At 40.9% G+C, this 14,196-nt stretch overlaps 1 protein-coding gene across 1 annotated transcript; it reads left to right on the forward strand.

The window, feature by feature from the left end:
* Positions 1-7,334: 7,334 nt before the first annotated feature.
* Positions 7,335-9,673, forward strand: LOC306917142 (carbonic anhydrase 4-like; the record flags this gene model as incomplete). Its single annotated transcript, XM_079495276.1, has 7 exons — positions 7,335-7,339; positions 7,969-8,090; positions 8,347-8,447; positions 8,613-8,708; positions 8,799-8,877; positions 8,984-9,147; positions 9,497-9,673. The coding sequence occupies 7 exons, from the start codon at positions 7,335-7,337 to the stop codon at positions 9,671-9,673; spliced, it is 744 nt and encodes a 247-aa protein (XP_079351402.1).
* Between the last annotated feature and the right edge of the window lie 4,523 nt (positions 9,674-14,196).

Here is a 14,196-nt window from a genome sequence, read left to right on the forward strand (position 1 = left end):
GAGGGGGCGGGGCGGGGGTCCCGAGACATTGCCAAAGCATTTCCGGGGGTCCCCGGCCAAAAACATAGGGGGATTGAATAGATTGAATTGTTGTTATTATGCCTAGCTATTACTGACAGAGAAAAGCAGTCGAGTACAAACACAGACAACTCAGGTCCAGTGACTGAGGGTTTAATAGTGACTGAGTGTTTGCTAGATTCAGTGTAGTTCAAGAATTAACTGTGTAATTATGTTGTTTTAGATGGGTAATAAGGGAGCATGCATCCATCTCAAAATAATGATGCTCACTGTGCAGGTTGAAGACATCAACAGAAAATAACTCTGCGAGATCACTGACAACACCCAAATCTGCAGCACTTTCTACTGGGTAACAATTCAATGATATTAGCATACAGGATTTTCAATCCAATAACAAAACAAACCAGAATTTTTGTATAGTCACCTGAAGTGAAACCGGTCTTTTGTTAAGTCTGGTTACATTGGAACTCAATTTGCACTCGTTAGCATTCCTCCTTTGATACAATTCCATCTTGAGGAACAGGTACATGCATGTGCTTGTAAGGGAAAACAATTGCAATGTTTCTTAATGGTGAACAAAGTAAACATTTATTGTATATAAAAGTAAAAAACAAAAAAAGAAAACCTTGCAATTGCACGGTTTTCTATGGGAGAATAAAACATATTTCGTTGGTGATGATTACTAGCTACATTCATTCAATTCAATTCATACATGATAGAGGGCTAACATGTACAGTTGAACAAATAAATATGTATGTATATATATATATATATATATAGAGAGAGAGAGAGAGAGAGAGAGAGAGTTGCCTATTTATTGATGAACAAGACAGTAACAATAGAGGGTATGCGCGTGACATCATCATCAAACCAGGAAGTTATGCAGGAATGCCTACTGAGTGGCTAAAAACAACTTTCTGGCCTTGACAGCCCATGCATCCAAACAGAAAAGTCTAATCTAATTGCATTAAACGACATTAAACAATGTTAAACTCACTTTGCCACTCGATTTGCCACTCGATTTGCCATTCACTTTATGCATGCGCATACCCTCTATATGATAAATCCAAGATGGCCGTATTCACACAGCGGCTTATGCTACATTGTTATGGCCGTATTCGCAAAACAGCATATATGCTACGTTGTTAAGATTTCTCAAATGTCTGGAACTCTACTGGAGGGGTTGAACGTCATTCCAACAACAGATATTCAGTCCAGTAAGTCCACCACGCGTGGTGTTTTTTGACGATGGTTGGTGGAGAGTGCTGTCTAACAAATTGGCCCTATAAATCTCCCATACTAGTCTCAATTGGGTTGAGATCTGGTGACTGAAGGCCACCCACGGCATATGATTCACAGCATTGTCATATACTCATCAAAGCATTCAGTGACACCTCATGCCCTGTGGATGGGGACATTGTCATCCTGGAAGAGACCACTCCATCAGGACAGACATATTTCATCATACAGGAGCTCCAGAGTGTAGCCACTTTGCCCCTGAGGCTCCCTGACACCGCCACGTCCGAGCCTGCTCCCTGTTGTTAGCTCATTTAGACCTGTGTTATGTTTCTATGTCAGTGGTGCTCAACCTTTTTCATGTCAAGGACCCCCGGAATTATCTGTATTTGGCCGCGGACCCCGCATCTGAAAATATATTTGAGTTACAAACACTCTGGAAGAATATTATATTCAAAGATTTGCGCCACATTTTCACGATTTTTAAAAAATAGACAGATCTACAAGCTGTAGATCTGCTATTTTTCAATAGCTAAAGTATAACATAATGCTTTAAAACACCAAAAGGGGTTCCCGTCCAGAACGTGTTAAGGGCAGACTGCTGCTGTCCCTGAGTTGCCTATACTGCCACCTGCTCTCCACAAATATGTACTTAATCCGTGAAAGCAACTCAACAACTGTCTATAAAACCTTATAGGAGCTAAATATACTGAGAAAAACAGTACATCTATATCTAAAAGGCTGCATTCATTTCAAACATCATAGATAGGTGTCACTGAAACATCAGAATGGCCTTGTCGTTTTTATGTTTTAGGGGCAGGGGATTCAAGTTAATTGCTTGTTAGCCATATTGCTGTGACACAGACTTGTTCCAACTCACAACCTTCACTCACTGACAACCCTCACCTCACTCACTCACTCACGCGTGCGTGCGTGCGTGCGTGCGTGCGTGCGTGCGTGCGTGCGTGCGAGCGTGCGTGCATGCGTGCGTGCGTGCATGTCATTTGACTTGAATGTGATTTGAGCACGTACACTCACTCTCATTTTAACAACGAGTCAGCAGCACACAGATGGGTGTAAACAAAAAGTGGGAGAAAATATTTTTCGTATACAAGCAATTATTTGCAATTTTCAAGCAGGTGTGCACTGAAACTATCCAAGTAATGTACTCAAGTACTGTACTTAAGTACAACTTTGAGGTATGTTCTATAGGTCCAATACATCTCAGAGGCAAATATTGTACTTCTACTCCACTACAATTATTTGAAAACATTTCTCACTTCAGCCCTATATTCATTTAGGGCCCATTTGAAAATAGCCGGGTATAACAGGTCTAGACATTAGCATCACAACAGACGGTGGCCATCAACTCACTCTTCAGCAGGTTAAACAGGTCCTCAAAGTCCAGGACATCAATAGCAACAAAGGCAGCAGGACCTGAGGGTGTTCCAGGCCAAGCACTGTCTGTAGGCGTGTTCTGCCCAGCACTGTTGATTTCGTCGACTAATACTAAGACGAAAAATGTTCGTCGACTACCTTTTTTCACTGACGAAAACTAAATAAAAAATAAGCTGTGATGACTAAAACTAAGACTAAATATACTGACAATTTTGTCAACAAATAAAAACTAGACTAAAATGTTAGATAGGGACTACTGGACAAGATATCCAGTATGAAAAGCCTTTTTTCAATATTGGCTGCATGCTGAAAATAGCTGATCTACAAGCTCACAAGAGCTTGTAGATCAGCTATTTTCAGCAAGTGTAAAATTGGTCATTACGACGGCATCAAGGCTCGCCAAAATACATTTTAGTCGACTAAATCAACTGTAGATTTAGTCGACTAAAATCTTATGATATTTAGTCGACTAAAACTAGAGTAACGCTAAATCATTCCATGTGACTAAAATGTGACTAAAACTATATGAAAACTATTCAAAAGACTATGACTAAAACTAAAATAAAATGTTGCTGCCAAAAACAACACTGCTGCATTATAGTCCGGCAGCCGCTTGTTTAAAGTGGGAAATTTGGTATATAGTATTTTTCATTGGCCTAAAATATTGTCTATATACATACATACATCCAGTCGCTCTGGATTAAGAGCATCTGCTAAATGCCTAAATTGTAAATTGTAAATTGTAAATTGTAAATTGTAACATCCTATGGTAGGCAAAAATGTAAAAAAGGTGACATGTCAAACGAGGAGGGTTTCATGATTCTGAATACATTCCAAGCATTAGTTGTGCACAACATACACTCCTTGGGCTAAAAACAGCCACTTGCCCAAATGTGCTGACCTCTCCACATTTGTGCTGATCTCATTACATTTGTCATGACGTCTACGGCCGTTTTTAGCCCAAGGAGTGTTTTTTTGTGCAAAACTAATGCTTGGAATGGATTCATGAAAACCCCCTAGTTTGACATGTCACATGCTACTTAAAGAATAAGGAAAGTTTTTTTTTGCCTGCCATAGGATGTTAATGGTAGGGTCACAAGAAACCCCTATAAAACAAATTGCCCAATACCGACAGCCGGTCAGCAAGTGGATTCATGAATAATGAGTATATATAGACAATATTTTAGGCCAATAAAAAAAGACTATATACCAAATTCCCACCCGTCCACCTCTTTGCAGACATCTTAAACCTGTCACTTAAAGATGGAGTGCCGTGATTTGTGTCTATGGAGTAAACATTACTCTAATAGACCCCCAGGTGTGGTTATAACATTAAAATATGTCTTCCCTGTGTATTTGGGGTTTCTTCCTGAAATACACCACTTTAGTGACACCAGGGACAAATTAGCCATTGGGCCAGTGGGGCCGTGGCCCAGGGGCCCTTGGCTCTCAGGGGCCTTTCGGGGAAATTGGACCGTGAGGTACTAGGTTTGACGCCCTGAAAAGGGCTCCTGGGGCCCTTCATTGGCTGTTGATTTTGTTAAATATAGGTTAAAAAGATGATAAAAACACAGAAAAACACCCACCCCCATTATCATAACAGATGTGGGCGCAGCTTCAGTTCAGGTGGGTGGTGCTAAGGTGTATACTTCATGAACTGGTGGGTGTGGCCACATAAAAAATAATAATTGTAACACTTTCTGTACACCTTTTTGATAAAATCTTCCTAGTATAATCATTATACCTGATATCAACACAACTGGCAAATCATAAGGCCCTCTTTCACCTGGAAAATCTTGAGAGGAACCCTAACATCTATGTAAGGATATACTGTGCTCTGCATTCATTTCCATCAGCAACTGTAAACTGGTCATCAAGCTAGGCCAACAATACATAGCCTACACCTACCCTCTCTCTTCACCAGTGACTGTATATCTCCCACCACAGTTCCAACACTCTAGTCAAGTTTGCAGATGACACAACCATTGTGGGTCGTGACAACTCATGACAACAGAAACAATATTTTGGACCAAACAAATAATAACAAAGAACAAAGACAACAAAAAAAGTGTTGTAACCTGCCGTTTGTTTCTTCTTTCTAATTATTTGTTCGGCCCAAAAAATTGTGTTTGTTGTCATGATTTGTCACGACTCGAGTTGGCTTTGTCTGCGGCGTAAACGTCTTTAAATAAATACTTTCTGAAATGTCTATGAGGAAAATGAACGGAGAATCATTTCCTGGTCCATGGTAGGGGGCGGGACTGCGGCGCTCTATAGACCCCCAGGTGTGGTTATAACATTAAAATATGTCTTCCCTGTGTATTTGGGGTTTCTTCCTGAAATACACCACTTTAGTGACACACTAAAATCATCCCCACCCCTAACCCCACCCCCATTATCATAACAAATGTGGGCGCGGCTTCAGTTCAGGTGGGTGGTGCTAAGGTGACAAACAGGTATACTTCATGAACTGGTGGGTGTGGCCACATAAAACATTTTTTTTAACACTTTCTGTACACCTTTTTGATAAAATCTTCCTAGTATTATCATTATACCTGATATCAACACAACTGGCAAATCAACACACATCAACTGATGACACTGTCACACTAGTGCTTCATAAGGCCCTCTTTCACCTGGAAAATCTTGAGAGGAACCCTAACATCTATGTAAGGATATACTGTGCTCTGCATTCATTTCCATCAGCAACTGTAAACTGGTCATCAAGCTAGGCCAACAATACATAGCCTACACCTACACCCTCTCTTCACCAGTGACTGTATATCTCCCACCACAGTTCCAACACTCTAGTCAAGTTTGCAGATGACACAACCATTGTGGGTCTGATTACAGACAATGGCGAGATGTTCATACAGAGAGGAAGTCAGCGCACGCTAGCTGTATGACACCACCTGTTCGAGACCCTTCCGTCAGGCAGGGCTGAAGGTTATTAGTTCTATGACCAACAGGATGCCAAACAGGATACTCCATGTAATGGAGGCGCCATTGTAAAGGTGGAAGAACCAGAAAACCTTTCCTATGGAATGTGAGATTCCTCAAAGAATGGTGTACTATATACTGTGGCCTGACTGCTTGTCAGGTCACGAACACAAAGACGGCCAGCATCACACAGATGCCAGTCTATAGATACAATCATTGGCACTCAATCTCTAAATCTGAAATGTTTACTTCCTACTCTGCCTGTCTCCGTTACATAACTCAGATAACAGGTATTTGACAGTAGCCAAATATCTTTGCATAAAGTAATGAATGAGAAATTATGTTATGTGTTGCTTAAATAAATGTAAAGAAACCAAAAAACACCCATGTGAAGTGATCGGGCGCTCTTATCATACATCATCTCATTCCGGCAAATCACAATTTGCGTGCTCACTTTTGTCTTCAATGTTTTTGTTTTCAAACATTCAAAACTGGCCATTCATTGTCAATGGCATTCAATGTGCGTGTGTGTGTGTGTGTGTGTGTGTGTGTGTGTGTGTGTGTGTGTGTGTGTGTGTGTGTGTGTGTGTTTGCACAAACACTCAAAACTGGACATGGGAGTCTTAGCCGTGGACCCCATCTGAAAATATTTGGTGCCAGGGACCCCACACAAGGTTTTGGTTGTTAAAAATGTTTAGAAAATATTTCCCCATTTCTGTCTAGATTTCACTTGTCACATCACAGCTTTGCTGTAATGAGCCCAATGTAGTACTTTAAACTGGATTAGAGAGGGTCTTGCACAGGAAGAAGAGGCGTTGATGGCATTGAGTGCCTCTGCCCAATATCGGTCGGATTTGATGACCCCTGGGGGTCCCCGGACACCACTTTGAGAACCACAGCGTTATCTGATAATTAGCTGGTTAAAAATGAAATCCAAACGGATTCCCCCAACAGTATACTTGAAAAACGTGTTTGCCAAACTAGTTTTTTAACCTGAAGAAATACTTTAGGCCAAGAGGTGATGGGAGGAAGAGGCGTGCTCAAGCTACAGTATCTGCTGAACGGCCTGAACCAAATAAAAGAGAGGAGCTGATCTTCCACAGGCACACAACTTAAGGTGACAACAGGTGTTTTGTGAAGGTAAGACTTTATTTTCATTACTTTTTTGGTCTGGGGGTCGTTTTTCCCATTAAATGTAGGCTAAGTTAATGTGCTATACCTATATAGCTGCACCATGGGTAAATTTTTTGACAATTTGATAAAAAAAAAGGTGACTACATGTCAACATATTGAGGGATAGCCTATTAGAGCATAATATGGTCAGTGGGATAACGTTGGGGGAAGCAATGGTGATCTTGCAATTAAGGAAAGAAGTGCACAGACAACTGAATCACTTGACTGCTGATCTGTTGATCATTTCATTTCACAGTTGTTCTTTTGCATTTGATTTGAGTGACGTGAGTTGCTGACACTCACCTCTTTCTGTCCGTTTTCTTATTTAGATGAAGTGGATTCTTGTGTCTGTTGCTTGCGCTCTCTTGCTCACATTGGCTGTGGGCAAGGCAGAAGCCTGGTATGGTTATTATGGGTGGTGGAAAGCTTCGACCTCAGTCGGTAGGTTAAGTGTTTGGTTTGATTTTGAAGTAATTTTACTTGTATATTATGCATGGCCATATGTAGGCTATAATGAGCATTTTGTTTTTGTAATTTTCTCCCGCAGCTTGGTGTTACCATCTTCCAGAATGCAGTAAGTCAATTTTGCATAATATTCCTCTAAATACCTAAGCACTATCAGTGGTTCTCAAACTTCTCAAACTCTCAAGGAAGGAGAACCCCAAACAGGGGTCGATCATCATCACCTCGTGATGGACATTTTTGTCAAAATTAAATTTTTGCTACAGACATATAGGCCTATACGGGGTCAATTATTACCAGAAACATTTGTGCTACATTTTACACATTATGGTCTAGAATTTCTGCATTCATATCAGTGTCCTACCTATTAGAAAAAAACAACAACAAAAAATAGGAGGGTGGCATTACTATAATTGGATCTTATACAGATCGAGTGCTTTCATCGCACATTACATTAACAATGTATAGTGTGTGTGTGTGTGTGTGTGTGTGTGTGTGTGTGTGTGTGTGTGTGTGTGTGTGTGTGTGTGTGTGTGTCTGTGTGTGTGTGTGTGTGTGTGTGTGTGTGTGTTGTTGAGGACCCCTGCTAAATCAATATGTAAATCCTGATATATTAGAAGTAGTTATACAATGAACACCTATGCTATGCTATGCTGCTTGATTAATAGAAACTCTTGTTTGTGCTCTTTTAGATGACGCGACTTGGTCGACCATTTCTCCAAATCATTGTAATGGTTCCAGGCAATCTCCGATTGACATCGTCTCGGCATCAGCCACCATTGACTCCAAATTGGGAGCCTTCACCTTTAACAACTATGGCAGCAACTCGTCGATGACAAACGCCTCCAACACTGGCAAAACACGTGAGTCGCAGCTTTAGAGACCTTTTCGTTGCTTTCGGGCAGCCAGAATTAAACTGCATACAAGATGTTAATACATTTCCTCCCCCCCACCCCCGAAAACACACACACACACACACACACACACACACACACACACACACACACACACACACACACACACACACACACACACACACACACACACACACACACACACACACACACACACCAGTCAAAGTAGGACTTAGTGGGGTCAGTATTTCAGGAGGTGATCTAGAGGAGGCCTATGACAACCTGCAGTTCCACTTGCATTGGGGCAACGGCTCTTCAGTCGGCGGCTCAGAGCACACGGTGGACGGCAAGCGCTACCCCATGGAGGTATGGCAGTTTTCAACTATTCAATTTAGAATTATGTTGTATCTATTCATATATTATTTACAAATTTAATTAAGCTATTGTGCTGTCCGGGTAACGGGAATAGAATCGTTCTCGAAATAAACCACTGACCTACGTACTTTGTCTTAATTGTCCTCCCTCCTATAGTTGCACATTGTCAGTGCGAAGGCCTCATTTAACGGGGATACAGCGCAAGCTGTCCAGAACTCCACTGGGCTTGCTGCTCTTGGATTCTTCATAGAGGTAAAGAAGGAGATTCTCATTAACATCAGATGCTAATAAATGGGACCTGACACGTGTGGTAATAATACAGTGTTTACTGCACTTTGACAGGAAATGTCAGGCAACGAAACTGCTTCACCTGCAAGCTGGAAGACCTTGACCTCCTACTTGGCCAACATCACACAGAAAGGTAAGCATTCGTTCTTCATCATTTCCCTTCAAATTTGACCGTGTAATGATTTCAGTGAAGGATCAGCTTCAGTTCCTTCACCAGTCCATGTGCATTTTGTCTACAGACCAGAGTGTAGAAATTGCTGCCGGCGTTTCCCTGGATGATCTGTTGAGTGGAGTGGATCGTACCAAGTACTACCGCTACCTCGGCTCGTTGACCACCCCCTCGTGTAACGAAGCTGTGGTTTGGACCGTGTTCAAGGATTCAATCAAAGTCAGCAAAGATCTGGTGAGTTTGATTTGACATGAATGCAACCGTTTTGAAATCATGACTTAATGTTACAGCTCTGGTAGGACGTTATGTATTTCACTTTTCCCTCAAATAATGGGTCGGGAGCCATCTTTGGGACGCAGACCCCATTTTAAAAAGAAATATTATTTCAAAATATATTCAAAGATAACATGTACAAATGAGAAATTAAAGGGGAGGAGGGGCCGGGGGTGACTGACAGATTGGTGATCTCCAATCAGGGCGTGCGCAAATCTCTCCCGCGACCCGCCCCTCTAGACCAGAAACCTAACACATTAGCTCAGGCTAACTGCCGTATAGTTGAACTGATGTGATGTCTCCTCTGCAGATCGACCTCTTCAGCACCACGCTGCATGTTGGCGACTCCACCTCGGAGCTGATGACCAACGTCTTCAGAGGCGTTCAGCCGGCCCAGCCAGTGACAACCCAGGCCACAAGTGGATCCTCCACAACGTGTTTCTCTCTAGTCCTCATGGCTCTTTGCCTATTGATCAGGAGTGTTTAGAGTTATTAGGCACGCTAACCTCGTCATCGTGGGGCTCGCTCCAGCGAACACACACTGGTTCTCTACAGCCACTTTTGGTTTATTTCGCCGCATCTAACTACTTCCACATACTTTGTGCTAGAAATCGAGTTCAAAACAGCTTTATGTAGTTATTTATGCTTTTATTTTTATTTTTACACTTTTTTCTTTGTAAAGGTTTTTGCATGAGATGTCAGATCTGTGGTCTGTCTGTATGAACGCATTCAAACCTCTGCTGCTTCCTTGGGCAGTGATTTTGATGAATTGAACATGGTGGACCCTCTTGTAAACAAGTGTAATGCTTAATTGGGTCGTCCACTCACAGTTAACAGTCTTTGTATTGAGTTTGTGCTTGAAATGTACTGTAATTCTGCAAACTGTTAATAAATATTTCAATCAATCAATCAATGAATCAAACTATCCATCATCACGGCGCTGGGGCAATGGTCCATTTTTGTTAGTTTGTTTTAACTTTGTCTTCAGCTTTAATACATTTTCTATATTGTACCAATACATATAATGTGAAGGAAAATGGTTGTCTGTTATAGTTATTATTATCATGATGTTATTATTTGGCCTCATTAGTTGTATTAGTTTATTAGATTATTATTTGTGGGCACTAAGGGCATGCCTCCCCAGGCCTAATTACATTGATTGTCAGGAAGGGCATATAGGCCTGGGTGATTGGGAAAGGGCCTGCACCTGTTTTTTACCAGTGCACAGCGCCATGAGAACAATGCCATGCCATGAGAGAACTGAGAATATGTTTGTATATGCAATTTGTTTTGGATCAGTAAATATAATAAAAATGAACTTAAAACTGTGGACAATGTGAAAATTCCCACTAACTTTGGAAGCCAATTAGGGCCGAACGATACGCACTATCAAAATTCTGCCTGTGGTGAAAATATGTAGGAGGAGGAGCAAAAAGTGCAAGTTTGGCTGGAAATAAGTGGCCTTGGCAACCCGCTTCTTCTAGCAGACTAGCAGTCAGTGTTTCCACACCTAAGCGCAAAACGTCCGACAGCCGCGCACGTCTTACGCTGTCCGCAGCTTATTTTCCGAGTTTTTAGACAGCTGGTGGATGGAAATTAAGCTCCACCTCCGCGGACGACTTGCGCGGAGGAGAGCGTTTCCGCTTAATTTCCATCCACCAGCTGTCTAAAAACCTGGAAAAAGAAGCTGCGCACAGCCGAGAACGTGCGCGGCTCTTTAGTAAGTCTGGCAGCACCTAGAGTCAGTCTGGTCGTGTAGTTTTCACAGTCAGTGTATGACCAGCTTGCAGCTGGTAAAAAATAATATGGTGGTTATGTGTCTTAGGGAATTTAACTAATAGAATCCAATGCACAAGGTTGTTATCATTGTAGCAGTAGGCCTATATGTGATTGATAATTATTCAGTGATAATATGCATAATATCCAGCCCCCCCATAATTTCATTCACTGGGTTCCACACATTTGTTTCACACATGAAAATGTCTCTCCAGTCTCCATATAGGAATGTAAAGCTATAGTAGACTAATAATTGACCAATTAGACACTACTTTTCAGACAAAATTACATGTGCATGGTAAAACTAGAGTCTAGCTTCACCATGCACATGTAATTTTGTCTGAAAAGTAGACCAATCGATGACACAGTCTCACATCCACCCAACAAGTAAATAAATAGGCAACTCATTCAATTATATATTTATTCACATTGTTAGTGGATGGATATTGGATACCTTCTGCTCCTGTCCAGGGTATAGGCTATATTTGGCACAAACAATAGGCCTATATGCAACATGTTAAAGATGAATGTGATTAAGTATTCGGACATGAGTGAAAGTACTGTAAATGCTATTAGTGGCAGTGCACTGAAATATATACAGCATTAATATTTCTCCAGGCTCCAACCGTGCATTGAAATTACATAATTACAATATGCAGTGCGTACTGTCTGCATCTGTTACTGTCTGTTTACAATAGGCTACACCAAGGCTGTTTTGCAGGTTTACAACACATACTGAGTTTCACTTCAATTGATTCTTTACAAATACATGCATTTTGCTCAAGATAATTTATTTATGAACTCCTATCTTATTGCACACCGGAAAAAATCATGTATAATGTAAAAGGAAAAATGTCGCACTTTCAGAAGATCTGGGGTCGGGCAATGGATTACATTCCAAATATGGGACGTGAATTGGAGAGGGCTAATTGAAGCATAATGGAGATTGTTGTAGATATCATTGTTACAATTGTCTACCTGTCATTCTTGTTGTTGTCATGTTTATTATTTATGTTTGCAGCACAGATAATCATGGTCAAAAGAAAATCATGCATTTGTTACTTTCTTATACTATAGGGTCGGGGAAGGGTTGGGGTTGTTTAGTTAGGAAATGTATTTATTTATAGGTTGCATTTTATAACTGTATGTAAATGAAATGTTAAAAGTAAATAAAAGATAATAATTCAAAAAAAAAAAAGATAATTTATGCTAAAATGGTTGAATTGTTTCCCAGTAGAAAGTGCTGCAGTGGCAGTGCAGATGTGGGTGTTGTCAGTGATCTTGCAGAGGTCTTTGAGCGTCATCTGAGATGGATGCTTAGATTACCCACCTAAAACAACAGAATTACAGTAATGGCTTTACACTATGATGCACATGTAATGAAATTAGCCTACAACATGAAATTAGCGGCTAGCAAAATAAACAAAACAAAAAAACTAACTGAAATTAGAGGCAGTGTAACATAGAACAGATTTCAGTAGCCTATAGATTTCCTCTGTCAATCCCAAATGTGGGATTACATTATTATATTATTACAATACTACTACATGAATACTACTATTAAACTGAAGTGGAGTCTTTGTACTCAACTGCTTTTCTCTGTCAGTATTTAGCTAATAACTAACAACAATATAGGCCTAATATGGTGCATATATATATATATATATATATATATATATATATATATATATATACAGGGTTAGAAAAATAAAAAACAATTTACAGTATTGAAAGAAGGGGCTGTGGTCACTGTGTTCATTGTTTTTAATATCCTTAAGAACAGAGTCATTTTCTATCATGTCCTATGACAAGTCGTGGTATGCTACATATGAATGACAATGTTTCAAATTCAACAACATTTAGAACAATGAAAATGCCATTGTGATTCATCTCCATCCCATGTACAGCAGCTTGCAGTCTGTTCCATAGCTGGTTTGCCTGGGGGGAAAAAAATAACACCATTGCTAATTAGTTATGTAACTTTTGCAACTTGTGGGGATTAGCATTACATTGGTCATCATAAAACCATACCGGCTATCACTGCACCGAGTATAGCCAACATTATGCAGCGACAGCGTTATGTAGGTACAGTAGGCTACTTCACGGCTTTTAAGAGCTCCAAAAAGGCAGAATGTTGACATATCATGGTCTGGGGGGTCGGACTGATGCCTGCAAGCTTGCATCGTAGTTGTTCCACCGGGGCACTGGCGGTAAATACAAAATAATAAGTCTTCATTACTCATGGGGTTTAAATGTTTTGCTCGCGGACCTATAATCGCTCTTAACATGCACATATGCAAAATCTAAGGTGCTTACGTTGCTGGCCCACTTCTCAGCTCGGCTTACGTTCTGCGTTTGAAACCCGTAGATCTGTGTTGTTTTCTTAAATGTTATTTTTTTTGTGGCTTTCGCCTTTATTTTATATTTTTTTATGGAGGCTTGACAGGAAATGGGGAGAGAGATGGGGGGAAGACATGCAGTAAAGGCCATCGGGATCGGGAGTCGAACCTGCGACACACTGCCAGACTGGATTACCAACCAAGGTGCCTGGACCGCTGAGCCACGGCCCAGGCCAGATGCGTTGTTTTCAATAAAAAAATGTGTTTTGATCCACTCTGTTTCTGAATCTGGCATCCAACTTGGGTATTCCCAGCGGGAATCGAACCCAGGACCTTCTAGCTGTGCGCTTCATTCATTCTTTATGCAAAGTTATTTGGCTACAGTGAAATACTTATTTTATTTTTATCTTTAGAATTTTCTTCAAACCACACTTTTTGCTCCTCCTCCTACAGATTTTGTCCAAATCTCACAGAAATAGGCACACATGATCTCCGGACATATCCGATTAAAACACCACAGGCAGAATTTTGATCGTATCGTTCGGCCCAAATCGGCTTCCAAAGTTAGTGGGAATTTTCACATTGTCCACAGTTCTAAGTTCATTTTTATTATATTTACTGATCCAAAACCAATTGCATATACAAACATATTCTCAGTTCTCTCATGGCATGGCATTGTTCTCATGGCGCTGTGCACTGGTAAAAAACGTCTGTCCAGCCAGGTGCAGGCCCTTTCCCAATCACCCAGGCCTATATGCCCTTCCTGACAATCAAATGTAATTAGGCCAGGGGAGGTGTGCCCTTTGTGCCCACAAATAATAATCTAATAAACTAATACAACTAATGAGGCCCCGGTGCCGTGATGATGGATGGTGACGTATTCACTGCCCAAGGA

The sequence above is a fragment of the Electrona antarctica genome (assembly GCF_951216825.1).
Source record: "Electrona antarctica genome assembly, chromosome: 24".
In the NCBI taxonomy this organism is placed as follows: domain Eukaryota; kingdom Metazoa; phylum Chordata; class Actinopteri; order Myctophiformes; family Myctophidae; genus Electrona; species Electrona antarctica.